The 17513-nt window shown below is 42.8% G+C and overlaps 1 protein-coding gene across 1 annotated transcript in view; it reads left to right on the top strand.

Annotated features, from left to right (window-relative positions):
- med13a (mediator complex subunit 13a) overlaps nt 1-17513 on the top strand; it is a 61450-nt gene that overhangs the window by 22685 nt on the left and 21252 nt on the right. The window contains exon 3 of the mRNA XM_079565825.1: nt 2508-2676. Coding sequence (XP_079421951.1) covers nt 2508-2676 — 169 coding nt within the window. The remainder of the gene's footprint in view (nt 1-2507; nt 2677-17513) is intronic.

Raw genomic sequence — 17513 nt, 5'->3', positions numbered from 1 at the left:
CACAGGCACTAAACACTCCACGCAACAGTTACGAGCCTTTGAACAGACTTTAGCCCTTCCACTGCGCACAAGGTCGTTTTTTTTTTTCTTAAGCTTTGCTGTTTTTGCCTGTTAATCTCCAAATAGGAAATTATCACCTTCCTTCCTCTTTCCTGCCTTTTACTGGCACCTACTTGTTCCCGATCTTATCCGCGGCGGAGCTGTGTGCGCACCTGATGAAATGGTTCTCACAATCGCGGGGCATGTAGTTCCCCCTTCCTTGGCAGCTGGCCTGGGGTCGCGTTTCCTCGGGTGAAGCCAATGCAAAGCTGCGGTGTTTTAAAGTCAAGCGGGTTAAGTTTTCCCTCATAAAACCAGCTATTACACGCTATGCTTTAAATCAGACTCTGCACATTTCCCCCCGCCATAGCTGCAGTCCTCACAGCAAGGTCTCAATTTGAGTTAATATGCACAAAGGAGAACCAAATTGCAGCTTTTTGCTAGCTATTTTTTTTCTTTTTTCTACCAGCAGCAAAAATGGATTCATTTCAAACCTGACTTGCGTGTTTGAACATCTGTGCTCACCTGCTGCAGGATGACCACTGTATTTCATCTCAATAGAAAACAATACACCAACAATGTACTTCATCAAGTTTGTAGCCAGAATTGGAGTACTTAAAATGATTAGCTTGTACGCTGTTTCTGCATCGCTTATAAAAAGTTCAAAGCTCTCAGCAGCTGTACTTACGCTTGTGTTTCTGGTTAAGACCGGCTTAAGGCCTGCAATCTCTTCTTTGGAATAGTTTTAATTGGAATTTCCCTTCTCAGAAGCTCAGAAAACATCTTATTTAGGTCTACTTTTCTAATCTATTATGCTTCTTGACTTTGCGGTTGTCTGTTGTTTGATGAGTGGTGATTTTTACTGGCCAGGTCACTCTGAGAGGTTTACAAGCGGTTCGTCTCAGGCGCAGACTCTGGGAGCTGCTTGCGATAGACTTGACTCAAAGACATTTAAGTGCGGTAAGGAGTGAGCAGTGGCTGTTAATGAGATTAAAGCTGCGTTCAGGCCGGTGCCAAAAGAGAATCAGAAACCAGTATGGACGTGATGTAATCCCTACGGCGGTGTACAGAACATGCAGTCCGTATGTGGACGTCCCTCTGCCATGTTATGAGCTAAACGGCCGCAGTTGTGCGAGTCAAGCGCGGCGTAATTACGGTTTAATTCTTTGCAGGTGCCGAGCTGGAATTCCAGAGTGCGAGTCGAGCGGCAGAGATTTGGCAGACAGTCAGGTGTTCATACAAGTCAGATGCAAAAACAGAGCGAGGCAGTCTGAGATAATTCTCCTGGTGGAAAGCAAAACAATACGTTGTGTTGGGAAGAGCTCTCTTGGAAATCATCCACAGGTGCTGCCAAGTACTTGTGATTGGTGACTGTCTATTTAGGATGATCTGATGGCAGTGTTACAGTGAATCGTTTTTCAACCTCCTGGACCAATTATTTTCACTAGTTTGATTTTTGTTTTCCAGTTATGTGTCTAGATTTTGGTCCATTTCAGTGTTTTTGAGAGGCTATTAAGGCTGGTATTCATTGCATTTCTTGTTTTCAAACTGTGAAAGGAGAAAGTGGTGGAATTCAAGTGCCAGCTGTGATCCTATCATCCTGTAGTCATGTAAAATAATTGATTTTATGTCTTTTTGCGTGGAACCCTTTGGCAAACCAAAAGGCGGGCTTTTTCAAGCTTTTTTCAACAAAGGTCAGTTCCAAACCAGCCTGACCAGGTATAGGTTTTGGGAACGAGCTCTGGCTGTGGCCAAAGCCCGCTAGCTCGAGTCTGATGGGATGTGAACAGACTGCTGGCCTCTGATTGGCAACGAGAGAGTGACCAGCCCTTACTATTGACACGCAGGTCATATGGATTAAATATTTCACAACATCATACCACTGTCCTAAAAGGGGATTTTGCCGATATTAGCATTTAGCTGCTGTTAGCGCAACTTTAGCTGATGTTAGCATAACATTTGCATGTAGCTTACCTTCATAGTTGTATATAGCGGTTTCTTTTCTATTTTAATACAGCACCTGTCAATGATTCCACAAACCCCACCAGAAGGCAGCATTTGTCCACTTTGTTCTCATCGCGGCTTACAAAACTTTTAATGACGATCTGTACAGCGTGCTCCTCTGTGGGGGCACCTCCCACAACAACTGTGGGTGTGTTTGTTGGAAACAGAAAGGTGTAGAGTCGATAATTGCACTTAGATCGTGATCAGATGCTTTGTGGAACGACGGCTATAGAAGTCAATCGGGCTTAAACTTCCACATTTGTGATTGATAAAAATGCACAATTTAGAAGCAGATTGCGTGCATGCTGCAGCCTTTTCTTTGTCGCTCACACAAATTACTACATTGTCAATATATTCTATAGTTTCAAAAAAGTCTATTACTCCAGTTTTGTACCAGGGCTTGTTATAAATATAATGATCGAGTCAGTTTCTTGTTGTCTGACATGTCTCCCTCTCATTCACAGCTGAGGATGACGGTTTATGGGAGAACGGCCTTTCGTACGAGTGCCGCACGCTCCTGTTCAAAGCCATCCACAACCTGCTGGAGCGCTGCCTCATGAACCGCAGCTTCGTCCGCATCGGCAAGTGGTTCGTCAAGCCCTACGAGAAGGATGAGAAGCCCATCAACAAGAGGTGAGGTTTAGCTGTTTGGAGTTTCCCTCTCTGCAGAGCCCGCTGTGGTCGAGACGCGATGCGGTTTGCTGCAGTTCAGCGGGCAGAGTGGTCTATTTTCCCTCAGTTTTGTTCGGCTGTTCAATAGGGCGTCAAAAGGTTAAAACGAAGCGGGTATAGAGTAACACATAGTAACGTAGCCGGTTCGATAGCCTGCACTATACAGGGGTGATATGAGAAAACTGAAGTGGTGCAGCCGACTATCTTCCCTCTGGCCTCGAGTGTGTCTTTGTGCAAGTGAGACGCCAACACCTCGTCTCTGCTGAGCTGGACCTCTCGCCGTCACTGTCTGGGCTTATTGATAAGAGATGGAGACTCTTGGAGAGAGCAGAAAATGACCATAGTGCACTTTTTTCCCCCCGCCATATACAGATATCCATGGCTCTCTGCATGGCACTGCTTATAATAACTACTTCCGAGCACACACTAAACAGAATTTCTTCATTGCCTTATTGAATTTTTAAAATCCAATGGCTTCCTAATTGTTGTACAGAGGAATTATAGACAATAGAGCGTAGGCATCGTTTTTATTCTAAACAGAACACTCGTCAACAACAGGATTGGAGAAAATGAGCTTGGTTAAGCCGAGTTGTAAGAGGTCAAAATGTGGTAGAAATGGATAATTTATTTATTTATTTAAAGCCACACCGCGTAGAATTTGACAAAATCAATAAAATAGAAATTAAGCATTTATTCTATGATGGATATTTTCATTATTGAAAAAAAGCTCATAAATGTACAAACAAACATGAGCCTTTGCTGTGAGTGGCTCAGCTCTCCTAAGACATGACTGTAACTTTACCGGGAGTGGGTACGTCTCCAGCTCGTCTCCATGGAGATGTGACTAAAGTCAAAAGATTTTGAGATTTGAATAGATTACGTTCTCATCCAAATCCATTCTTTGATTACCCACTGCAGTAATAGCATTTTCTGTGTTGAGCCGGTTATTAGGAGCATGTTTTGGACTGATGGCAACAGTATAGTCCAAAATCTTACACAGTGTGCCTTTAACAGGACAATGCATTTCTAAAAATAAAATGATGTACTTTTACTCTTGGTGTAATGCTTTACTGAGTGCTATAATTTAAAGATAAGCTCTAAAGGTAAAACATGTTGCTGTGGATTGACAGGAGAAAAAAAAACCTGAAGTGGTGTTTTGAAAACGTTTCCCAGTTAGTCTGCAGACGTTCACCGGGCCTATTAGTTGAATATCTGCACCTGTTTTTGTTTTTGCCCGACCACAGCGCTGTGTTATGTCACCCTGTCACAGTGTTTACGTCCATGTGAGGCCTGTTGTTACCGTTTGGAGCGCGTTGCCTCGCTTTGTGAGTTCCCTGTCAGGTGACCAAGAGGCCTTGCAGCCGCATACTCTGGAGTGCGCTCGGACACGTGTTTGTTTACAGGCCAGTGGCTCTGTTCACGATAGAAATGACCAGACCTCCTTTCACTGTCAACATGTTGTTTTTTTTTACCAGCACCTGCTTCTTGTTAGGTGCCACATAAAAGTTGCCAATTGCGCTTTAAGAAAAAACCCAAAACAAAACTCAATCCTTATTGATTTTTCTCTTAGCTCTATTTTGGATGAAGAGACAGGATATTGCTGGAGACGTGCCCACTGCTCTTTAAACTATGCCTTGTTTCCAGCTCTTTGACTTCTTTACAGAGCGCGCAGGGCCCCAGTCAGGGGGTTAAAAACAATGGTCATTTCCTCTGCTCTGGAATTCACTGCGCCGCTCTCACTCTCTGCTCTCCGCTGTCACAGAGCAGACTGCCGGCCGGGTTATAAATAGTGGCGCAACCACCCTGAATCTCACTTGTCGTCGAGGATGTTTTTGCCTCCCTCTCCGGTGTGTCCCCGCCGTGCCCCCGAGCCGTGCAGGGATTTCTTCGAATAAACCACTGCAAAAAAAAAAAACGGTGGCGGAAATTTACCAGACCCCCCTTTGGTGCTGCGATGCTGCTCACAAATGCAAAGGAGCCTGGATGACAATTAATGGCTTCCTCCTGATGTTTTTGCATGCAGCACCGCTGTGTCTGCGGTTATTAAAAGGCTTGCAGGAAGAGATTGATAAACCTGAGGAATTCATCTGTGCATAATGAACTACAAGCTAAAGTCAAGCCCACTCTGGCAGGCTACAGACTTGACACTTTCTCACTGTTGTTACCCGGCACTTCTTGCTCTTTAGGTCAGATGCAAGGATGACATTTGGCATGAAAGTGTTTGCTTGACCAGACTCATTTAAAGCTTTCAAACATTGTATCCACTGAAAGCATCATGCATTCTCTTCTGCAGTAATATGCCTCAGTATCCATGGACAGTTGGTGGAGACTGCAGCCAGCTGACAATGTTCATAACCTCAACCCCAGACCTCAGCTTGTTTTGAAACGCTTACATCATCGGTTCCTCTGCACCCCCCACCCCCCCCACACCCACCCTTACTGTCTCCATCCCTGGCTGCTACACACTTCTCTCCCGCGACAACGGGCGCAAACTCCCGCTGTATCAGAGCAAATCGCGTTGATGTGAAAAGCACAATACCGAGGGTCCGACTGTTTTTACGACGGCGCTCGATCTCGCGTGCGGGCGCTGCGGTAATTGCCTTTGTCTGTTAGCGCACGCGGCTCTAAGTTGTGAGCGGAGGTAGACTGGCATCGGGAAGGCTGCATGCGCGAGAGAGAGCACGAGGGATAGGAGGAGGAAGAGGAGGAGGAGGGTGGGGGGGGCTGTGGTGGGGTGGTGAGCCGGGGAGAGCTGCTCTTGGTTGTCATGGCAGCAGGGAAATGCACCCTGGGATGGTGTGTTTCCAAGGTGAAGGGAGATGCTTGCGCTCGATTGGTCAGCTCCAGGCAGACTGACTCGTTGACTGGCTCCCATCTAGCTGTATTTGAGAGCGGCATTGCACCCCGTCTGTGCAGATGTTGCATTCCAGAACAAAGGGAACGTCATTTGTGAGAGCCGCGCGATTCCGGGGAGAGAATATCTATCGCGGTTTTTGATTTGTGGTATATCCTTGAAATTAAATATGAACTGCTAAATGAATACAGGAATCGTATGCAATGCAGAACATGTTTGTGGGGGTCTACACTACAGAGTTGGCCGGTTTTATACAGAATAATTCTAATACTAGATGAGTTGTGTCAAAAAGGCCTGAAATGTAGTAAAAAAAAATATTAAATTGGACTCCAGCTGGCATTAAATCATTTTTTTTTTTTGACAAATAGAAAATGATGCTATTTCATTGTTAACACATTCAGAAGTGATTGTCCCTAAAGTTGCCCGCTGTCTCTGCTTGTTTTTGAATATTGAAATTCCACATTGTTGCCACAGATTTGAGGATATTTGATTTATTATTTGTGGCACTACGATTATAGTAATTACGCATTAAAAATTGCATTCAAAAGCATTATAATTGACTTGGTGCCACCTGTATGAACCCTGAAAGGATTATTGTTATGATATGGTATCAGAATGAATGATTTGCTAATTGTGGTCATTCAAGTTGCGATTCTGATCCAGTTGCGATGAATTGCGCTGCCCTAATTTGTCCTATGATCTTCTCACAGTGAGCTTGCGTGCAGTCTCTGATGTCGTCCCACAGCGCTGCAATCAACTTGTTCTCGTACCCTCCAAGTACCGTACAGTTCCGCATTGTTGACAAGGCTCGAAGTGTCATTATTAAATCAAGCAGTTGGGAATTGAGGCCAGCTCTCTGCAGCAAACCCAGAATGACGTAGTTATACAACCGCACATGTAACACGGCACCGTCCGCTTTTACTTTGGTGACATTTGAGCGGTATGTGGACAAAACACTTTCCGGCATTGTTCTGGCCAGACTCTGGAGGTGGATGTGAGCGGGACCTGGTGGCAGAAGCGGAAGCAGCAGAGAGCAGCGCTCTGTTAAGTAGGACAGCGCAGGATAAAGGGCCACTGCCTCCAGTCTGGGGCTAAAGCGCTAAATTTATCCCCAGCACAACGCAAACACACACAGGGACACATGCTGGTCAACATGCGGCCGACCAAGCAATGAGCCTTTATTCTTAATCACTATTATTATCACTGTCAATAAGTAGATCGACGCTGCATATGCTATAGACGTTTATTTATTTTTTAACAGCAGCAATATGTAGCTTTCAAAGTACTATCTGCATAAACCAACATTTTGCAACAAGGACGTCACTTAAATTAGGTCTCAGAGCCGCAAAATCAATTGCAATTGATTGAAATTTTAGTGGTTGCAATTAGCAAATTACAAAGACTGCATAATTAAAGCTGCACTATATCGCTAAACAACAAAATACTCGGCCCATAAAACCATAAAACCCTAGAGTTTAGACCTCGGCATGTGTTTAATTGCTCCTGGAATAAATAGACTGTGAATAAATTACAATATCTTTTTCCAAATTTACACAACCCTTTAAAAAGATTAACTAATATTACACCACACGATCCGCAGCACCGCAGTTTGAGAAGCACTGTCTTGCAGCTCATCAGTGAAGCACCTCCAGCAGAGGCCGTGGACCATGTGACCCGGCTCTCTGGATAGATCATGTTGCTGGAGAGATCCCGTTGGCAAGATAAATATGGCTCTTAAAGGAAAATGTCAGTGTTTCGCCTCTACGACTAATTCTCCTAATTCCTCCTCCAATATTAAATGTAATTATGATTAGTTAGAACTTCCTATTGATTTAACTAACTTTTTTTGGTAAAATGTTAAATTGCTCGGTCATTAGTTGCTATTGAACAGAATGGAAAGAGTCTCTAATTGTGCGCATCGGACAAGTGGTTAGCGCAGTGTAAAGAAACAAGAGACCATTAGAGACTTGGCAGAACAATATTATGAGATTATTCCAGCAATTTCGCTCCTGAATGCCTTCTTAATTTCCTCTAATGCCAGCGAGGAGCCCCCGGGAGAACAAAGACTTCATCTACCCCATGCTAAAATGAACAGGCTTCATCATCAGAGGCTCTCCACTGGTGAGCGAGCGTGCAGCGGGTTAGGGACCAACTTGACTATTCACGAAGGGAGCTGCGTGTCCTTACATTTCCTCTGCTCCCTTTCTCCCTCTCTCTCTCTCCCCCGCCTCCCCTCGTCTTTCCGATTTCCCCATTCCCGTCGTCTTCCAATGTGACTGCGGGCCATCTCCGAGCGCACGAGGCCAAGCGAAGGTCTAAAGGAAGTCGTCATAGTTAATTCCTCAGGCGTCACTCCCTCATTCCTTTCCCCGGCCCACTTCAAGTAACTTCTGATTCCTGCGGCGACATCTGTAATCCAGAGGTTGGGACCGATTTGAAGCCTAATCCCTTATATAGCGCTGGGCCTCTCACCCCCAGCGCCTCTGAGGTGGACACACTGTACCATTAACAGGCCTAAAATGGTAAGAGACTACCTCAGATTGGAGAGGAGTTAGTGCTGTAGAAATCACAGCGGTCCGTGGAAACAGACAGTGTGGGGATGGCAACGTAAACAAAGAGGAAACTTCTGAACTTTTACTGCTCATGTTTCAGTTACTTGATGTTTTCCTAGTCGTGGAGGCATCAAGAGGATGTTTGACAGTTTAGTAGTTTGATTTGTTCATTAGGACTTTCTCAGAACCAGAGCTGCATTTTTGTGCCACATGTTCTTAGCTTTTACAACAATCTTAATTTGTATCTCATGGCTTTAACTGTATCTCTTTACATTAGTGGTAATCTATGTTTTGTACAAAGCTGATTGTTATTTTCTAAGGCCAGCACATACACTGACTTCGTTTACATGCCGTCAATATTCGGGTTAAGGTCAATATTCGGCTTTCTGTAGCCATTTGTAATAACCCGTTTACATGCGTGAGCAGACAGAGGTACTCCTATATGGTCTTTATAATCATGACGCAAATATGCTTTGTCGATGCTTTCTACAAGTGTCAATATTGATGTATTTCTCTTCACTAATAAAGTAATCGGTTTCTTCCTCGCTCTGAAAGTGTGGTGCTGTGCTGCACACTTGTCTTCTTCTTCTTTAGTTTATTGGTGGGTGGCAACCAAAAGCTTAGGTGCATACCGCCACCCACTGTAATGTGTCTCAGGACGCTACTTCTGGGTGTCTCCCATAGATATACAGTTATTATGTTATGTTTAGCTGTTGTTGTTTTTATCAAAGTTTTATTGAACAGATATGTAATTACAGTAAGAATAAAAGCGCAACAGAAATAAGTATAAACATGGAAACTTGCTTCATGTGTATTAACGAAAGGCTGCGCACTAGACGGCGCATACAAGTACTTTCTGTAGTTCAAAACACCCAGATTCCTTGGTGACAGAACATGCGCAGAACACAAATGAATGTTCCTTTCGATGGCGATATTCTGATTCACGTTTACGTGACCAAATATTTGGGTAAGAAAAGGAGTAACCCAGGGCTCATTTTAATCCAGGGCTCATTTAAGGGTTTTTAAAAACTCTAATAATATGAGCATATTCCAGTTTTTGCTGGTGTTTATGATGATGGTACTTTATTGATCTCACAGATGGAGAAATTGCATTCGATGAGAGAGCATCCGACAGCAGCACCCATTCAGTGCGCACCACTCTTTTTTTTTTACATGGCTGTGCGTAACCGGGTTATTGCTATTATTCCGGTCATGAAAGGGTTATTGGCTGCATGTAAACATAGTCAGTCTGTAACCCTCGTATTTGTGCTCAATTGTAAATGTAATTTAATGCAACACTTAAGGCTGAGTTAAAAGAAAGCTCTAAAACTAAACCAACAGCCATTTATGATGTGCCTGTTAGAGAGATATTTAGTGCAAAGCTCATAATGGTCATACTTTGAGGAGGAAAACACTCTGTAAAGGTCAGTAAATGCCCAGGTCCATTGTCTAACCGGAATATCTTTGCTTTGCATAATATTTTGGCAGTCGTCTGCCCTCAACTGATGCTTTTTATTGCTTTCAGCTCAGGTTGTTCTACTACATTACTCCTTAATCAGCACATTGTTAGAATATTAAACAACAAAAGCCAGAAGATAATGCCCCAAGTCTTTGAGGCTAATAGAAAAATGAAAAGGGCAAAGTGTGCGCGTGTGCTAACTGCCGAGGCCTTACTTTAATCCAGGCTGAAGCTGACTAATTGGTCACGGCTCTAGGTAATGAATCTTTATTATTACTTCTGCACCACTCATCGCACTAATGCTATGATGACCTCATGACTTATTGTGGTCTATATCTCTGCACATTACATGCTGCTGTGAGGTTACTTAGGTGTATTGACTGGGCCAGACGTGTTCGTTATTGCAGAGGCAGCTTGTTTTGTGTTTACTCCCTCCTTCTGCGCAGCAAACGTGTGTCTTTGAAGAATACATATGTAATTACAAGCCAAGATTAAACATGTTTTGTCAGACCGGAGATGTTTAGCGCAGAGGAGACATTTTTTTTCTCTCCCAGCTCTCTGTAGATGTAGAAGGGAATCTGTTATTGTGTGCATCGCCGCCTAAAAAAAGGGAAATCGCCTGATCTTGTTGTCTGAGGTTATGTCAGTATTATCTTTAGTCTGCGCCGACTTTATCTGTGCGCGGCTATGATATACTCGCTCAGGAATCGAATCCCCTCTTTTTATGGGCTTGTCGTTCTATCTTTTTCATTTCTCTCTCCCCTCCAGGTTTAAGCTGACATGTATATATAGAGGCTCAGCCCGGCCCCCGTTTGTGGTGGAGGGAAATCAATTCAAAGTAATAGATCTCCCGTGTTTGCATGGGTGATTGTGCTGGCCCTCTTCAGTTTTTTGCGCAGGCTTTTCTCTGGTGTGGATGTGCTCTGACGCTGGAGCGCCTCTCGGGGCTCACTGCTGTGTTTCTTTGGCAGCGGAGTCGGCTGTTGTTTCCCAGTGGTCAGGTGGCCAGACAGTAGGGAGGATTATGTCACCCTCACACTCACTGCTGTTTGTCTGCCGTGTTTTCTGTTTCCCATCAGTGACTTAACCAGGCAGCACATGGTCGACTGATAAACAAATACAACTTTAGTGGATACACTCCAAAGAATGAATATCTGCATTAGTTTAAATGTCTCAAATTTAGCATAATGATTAAAAAGTGAGTTGTTTTGACTAGTTAAGATTTATTTGGGCATTTGACCTAGATTACTCTCTTGTTCTGAGATGTTTCAATGCATTTAGTCTTTATTTCAAGTTCATTTATGTATCAGTGGGGTACGAAAATTGCACTTGTCCCATTGGCTGTTTTACTTTCTTATTTCAAGCTAGATTATCTTAGAACCAGTGAGAGATGTCTAATTAGTGAAAACCGCTCAGAACTAGGCCTGTCACGATCACAAAATTTGAATTTCGATATATTGAGGCAGGAAAGTATCGCGATAAACAATACTATTGACTCTAACGATATTATTGACTGTATCGCTACTCGATACTGTCAACTCTCAGGCTTAAAACGGACAGTAAAAGTTCTAAAAATACCACACAAGCTGCAATAAACATGAAATATAATGTAACTCAACATGCTTCAGTTGAAAATCTAAATAAAAAAATAGGGGGGAAATGCTAATAAATGTACATATGATAAATATCGAGCTAAAAAATATATCGTCTATCTTTTATTTATTGAACGATAAGTCGATATAGTCATTATTGTGACAGCCCTACTCAGAACAAGTTTCTCAATTCAAGTCCTTTAAACCCATGCTTGATATTTAGTTGTTGTGACAAAAAGTAATGACAATTTTCACGCTAGTTGGGTAATAGTTTAAAAATTTGCCATTTAAAATCCCTGCTAATGGGGATCTGGACAAGTGCTGACCGTCAGAGCGGCAGTGTCTTTCCCAGCAACAACAAACACTTGTATTGTGGAGGAAGTGCCCCGCGACTGGGAGGAAGCACAGTTCTTACAGCTCAGTCAGCCCCAGCCCAACAAACATCCCAGGAATGTCGCAGCGTATCCATCTTCAGATATTCTGGGTTGTAAATAAATAGCCTTTCGTTTCTTTGTAAATTAAACCATAACAGGTATTGCACAGTATTTTGTAGTGTGCAAAATAACAGCCTTTTTACCAGATACTAAATATATTTGTAGTTACTACGTGGGGGAATTTGTCAAGGCAGGCAAAAGCAAACAGAACAATCCAAAGTTTATTCAGTGAATCGCTGTTGACATTTATTTCAGCTTTGAGCAGGTTCTTGACAGTAACTGTTTCTGTTGGCACAGCTCTAAAGTCATAAATTCATTCATTGGCAGCAGATAGCACAAAGAATAAGACCTGATTGTTAGACTCAGTTACTTGGGCTCTTGTTATACAGTATGGCTTAGTGACGGCTTTTGCAGTAATTTAACTCCGTAGCATGATCTATAAACCTAAAGTATATTTTTGCAAGCTAGTCGTGCACTGTGCATATATTTGTGTGTTAAAAGAAACATACAAGTGAACTGCAGCAGGACTTACTGAATCAAATGCACCCATACACTTGTAAATGGCCGGACTCATCTGCGTGATATTGATGGGAGCTGTCAGTAGCAATCAGCTGCCTCTCTGTGAAATCTCCCAGCCAGAGCACAGGTCGCCACTGGCCTCTGGCACCTCATTTTCATACGCTTCCAGCTGAACGCAAATATGCCCACCTGCACGCCTTTGTGTGTGAGCCTACTCCACATCCTCCACATTATTTTATTGTCTCCTTGATAAAAGCCACTGGACATTTGCAGGTGAGACTGAGGAGCTGCAGGGAGCGAGTCCCAGTCAGAGAGCGGCTATTTGTGAAGAAGATGGTTTATTTGTCAGAGTGAGGTGAAAACTGCATTGGCTGATGATGAGATAATGTTAGAAAGATGTTTTTAATCATTGTCAATATGAGCATGATTCGAGCCAAGCTTTTTCAAGATAAGACAAGTCTTTATTGATCTGACAGTGGAGAAATTCACTTGTTACCTCAGCTCTCAAGAAACACTCAAAAAAATGTGCAGTCAAAGAACAGGATGATTTGCAAAGAACTAGAGATATCGTATATACATTGAGTAAAGAAAATAACTAAATATAAATAATACAAATTTGATTTCACAATATCAGAAAGCCAACAGTGGCAGAAGTAACTGAAGTTATATCGTAAAAACTACTACTATGATGGAGAGGACTGACTGAGAACCTACCCGAGCATATTGTGTGAGTTAGTACCACTGATTTACAGTTTTGGGACATATATAATACAGAGGCTACTGCAGGCTAATTGAGCAGCAGAAAGAAAGTTTAGAGTGAGCGAAGAACTTGCGAGGGACTGGCGAAAAGCGGAGGTTACTCTTACAGCAATGAAGAAAACAAAAAAAAGCTCATCATGGGCTAAAAGCTCGATGGCCACAGCTAGAGGAACAAGTTAGCAAATGAGAGCTTGAAAATCGTGCTGCTGGGAGAGGCGGGTCAACGATGCAGTTACGCCTTCGTGCCCAGGTAGTTGCTGTGGCGATTGTTCAGAAGTGACACCGAGGATGAAGATTTCAATGGATTTAGTGATTTGGAGTGAGATCGAGAGTTTGGTTTGTTCTTTATGCTATAGTTTTCTGAACTGTTCATGTAATTTTAACATACTAGACACACATTTAGTTTGTTGTTTAAGCTTCATGTAGCTAACCATTGAGTGTTACGTTAGCATACCATACGCCTACTCAGCCTGTTGTTGTTTTCTTCAGTCTGCATTTTTTGGCTAGTGCGTCTTATACTCCGTAGCAACTTATGTATGTTTTTTTCTCCTTCATTTAGCATTTTTGGGCTGGTGCGTCTTATAGTCCGGAACATACGATAACCTCAATCTGAACATTTTTGCGATGGTCTGTGACTGCACACGCAAAGCCACATTTCTTCTTTGTAAAAAGTGTGTTATCGACTGTATTATGGGCAGTATTTCCATAATTTGACTCATCTTTAGCTTCATTAGTGTTAAGTATATAGCGTAATAAAGTGTCAGTTGAAACCTCGTGAATGATTTTTTACGGGATTCGTGTGTCCATCTTATTGCACCGCGGAGTTGACAGGTGGTGTTTTAATCACACACATATTTCAGCTGCTCTCAACATACGCTGCCGGAGCGGCTCAGCCTGAGTTTTGCTGCAGGGGAGATGGCATTCAGAACTCCCCGAGAACCTGAGTCTGGAGGCAGGTTCCACACTTTGTAACACACACAACATGTTACTGATCAGGGCCTCCCAGGAGCTCCTACGGGGCTTCCTCGACACCCAAAGGCACGGCAAGAAATGGTTTTATAATGAAATCACGGTTTTATTATGAATTTCAATTTAAACAAGGGCAGCAGGGGAATAGTTTGTCCCCGTTTAACTTCTCACTTTACCCTGTAAAACAAGTTCACTGCATCAAGGAGACGACTAGTGCCAGGGATTTGTTTGAAATCAGACCAGCACTGAGGAATGTGCACCTCCGGCCTAAACTAATCAGATTTACAATCACAAGTCAGCTATTATACGTATATAAATGTAGTAATTGTTATTGTTTTCAGGTCCATGCAAAGATTCTTACACTGGATTAATGCGAAAATGGCCCAATTTACAGAATACTTGTCATAGGTACAGAGATACCAGACCACCGACATATTCATCAGCCTTTCTGTACATCTCTCCTTTCCTTTGGCACGGCCCCATTTATGTCACACGCTCAGACACTCGACACAGTAGGCCTATACTGTTTCCATTTTCGTCCCGTTGTTAACTTGGCCAAATCCCACCTCTTTTGTGTGTCCCAGGGAACACGTCATGTGGCCCTGCTGCTGTTGGCTTTAGAGTGAGAGTGTTGACTTGGCCTGGTCCTAACCCGGGCACCTGTTGACACGTGAACCACCCGTACTGTCGGCAATCATTCACCAGCGCAGGACAGTTGTTGCTGGACCAGTGATCACTACAGAACGGCTATTCACTTATTTATTCTGGAAACACAATAACTAGTGAAAAAAAGGGAGATGCATGTAATGAGGATGTATTGAACACGCCAGGAAATGAAATTCTTGTTTGACAAATATGTTTCTGTGAGAAAGGCAGTGATTTTGTAATTGAATTGAATTGCAATATTACAAGTACAACTGCTAATAGATTTGCAAGGGTTTAGTTCTTTTATTCATCAATCTCAATTTTAAAATGTTTTCATACAAAAAAAACAAATAACCATAACTTGTACCATATGATTGAGATGCATTAAGAACATTGATCTATTAAAACAGTGACTTCCGTCCATCCATCCATCCATCCATTTTCTTCCGTTTTATCCGGAGCTGGGTCGCGGAGGCAGCAGTCTAAGCAGAGTTGCCCAGACTTCCCATCCACACACACCTCCTCCAGTTGTGGACCCTGAGGCGGCACCAGGCCAGCTCAGAGACATAGTCCCTCCTGTGTGCCCTGGGTCTTCGAGGCCACCAGGAGGCATCCAAAAAAGATGCCCGAGCCACCTCAGCTGGCTCCTTCTCGTAACTTGTTTACCTTAATAAATCCCTTCCATAGTCCATGGGGGTAATACAACTGTTGATGGGATGGCCAGAAAACCATGCTTGCAACTTTCCCTGCTCTGACCCGGATGCGCAATACACACTAATGGAATCACGACGAAGAAGCTAGCAGGCTAGCGGGCAAAGCTAACTGTGGGCTAGCGCCACTTTAGCAGTGTTTACAGCCAAGTTTGAGTTACAAAAATGATCTTCATTGTGTAATAGGGTTGTAGCACAATGCCCTCTCTCCCTTTGTCTTTTCTGTCAGCGTAGTATTTACTCTTACAGACAATTAATGAGTAAAATAACCTGCAACATGCTACGACACCTGCAGAAGAGTTACTTAGTTCTGGTTTAAATGAGCCTCGGCATAAAAAAATTTATGCTTTCCACTATGTTCCACAAAAGTCTTCCACTGTAGTCGTTCAAACTCAAAACCGGGCGCTTTTACTGCCACAGACCTGACGATTATAAAGCCATTGAGGTCATTTAGATTGTCCGAAGTTGAGATTGTGATAATAGATTAAAAATGTATTTATTGCACAGCCCTAAAACTGAAATATGAACTGATGAAATAAGTCAAGAATCACATGCATTTCAGAATATGTTTGTAGAAATCAAAACTAAGCAGGGATTTCAATATTGTACCAGTTAATAGCTTCTGACCAGTAAACTGTACCAATTATTCCTTACTGGTGAATTAAAAAAACTTCATCTGGCCTTTTTATCAAGTGAACTTGCTTAAGAAGAAAACTCTGTTGGCAGTGTGGCCTTTTGTGTGGCGTTTTGGATGGTGTTGAGTTGTACTTCTGCCTGCTGAGCCACAGATGGCAGTCCTCTTCCTCGAGCGCGCGGGGAACGTGTGCGTTTTCTGTGTGTGAGAGAGAAACATGGCCAAGTGCAGTTGTGATGATGTCTGCAGAATGCACCACACACAGCTCCTCTCTGTGCAGCAGCAGCAGCAGCAGCTTTTTATCTTCTACCCACTCATCATAACGCCACTTCATTTGTTGCAATGATTTGTCTTGGATACGTCAGAGCGTCTGTGGATTGTGTCAACTCATGGCTTGCGTTCACGTGACATCAATCTAAATTCCACACCATTGCCTGATGTGCCCAGAAAGAGTCTATAGATTAATATTAAGGGGGTTTTCTATGGTGCAATCTGCCTCTGAACTGTCAAAATGCCGCCAATGTTTTGATCTGCGATGGCTAATATCTCTGCAGTTACTTGGCTTATCCACATAAAACAAAAGCTGGCATGGAGTTCAACGTCGTATCTTTCAAGTATATTATCTCAGGTGATTTTGTGGGTAGTAATAAAAAGTAGCGGCATCATTCAATCACAAAGGCTCAGTTTTCTTTTTTCTGTTTCCTTATTTTTCCTCAAACAATGAATTCACTTGCCTGCAAAGTTCCACTGACCCAGCTCTCTAACATCAATTTCTATAACGTCATGAATGCAGCCTTTTTGTATGCACGCATTTCTATTCATTTCAAGAGTCGCTGCACCCATACACTCTCTGTAATTCTATTGGAAGTCATCTCTACAGTACGTAAATATTTTGTTACATTGTGCAGACTACAGTAGAGTTTTTTTTTTACAAAGCCTATTCAAAATGCACAGCCCACTCAAAGAAGCCCCGGTGTAATTTACTACCTCCTCGGCAGCGGCGGAGTTGTCGTGACACACCTCCCAGACAAAAGGCGTCTCAGCTCTCTGTGCCAACATGTGCCCCACTTCCCCTCAAGTCTTTGTGCCGCCCCACCCGGCGGCTCACTGTGCGCCTTCTCCTGCCTTTTATTACTGTATGGAGTCAGGCAACTGCGGCTGGGGCACTTTGAAACTACTCTTCCCCTTTACTGTGGTGTTTATTTTTCCAAATGGAAGTAAAATACGCATATATATTATTTCATAGGACCGCCCAATTAAACCCCATAAGTCAAAATCGCAATTTGGATTGTTACAATAAATAAATTACAAAGACGACAATTATTTAGTTAAGATAATTGATAATAAGAACAACCACATTTCCTGTCCTCTGAGTCTATGGAGTCATATTTTTTGTCCTCTCTCAATAAGTCCTAGTATTTGATATAGTCTAATAACACTTTCTAATGCACTTATGCACCGTCTAGACCAGTGGTTCTCAACTGGTGGGTCGGGACCCAAAAGTGGATCACGGAACCATTTTCAATATTTACCTTGTATAAAAGTCTAGAAATGTCTGAATCTGTAAAAAATACTGTTGTGGTCATAATTTCACCTTTATAGATTTATTGAATGTTTATTCAACATGGATTTGTGGGGAAAATACCGTATTTTATAATCAAATTTAACTCT

The sequence above is a fragment of the Gobius niger genome (genome assembly GCF_951799975.1).
Source record: "Gobius niger genome assembly, chromosome: 11".
Lineage (NCBI taxonomy): Eukaryota > Metazoa > Chordata > Actinopteri > Gobiiformes > Gobiidae > Gobius > Gobius niger.
This window is presented reverse-complemented; position numbering and strand designations above follow the sequence as displayed.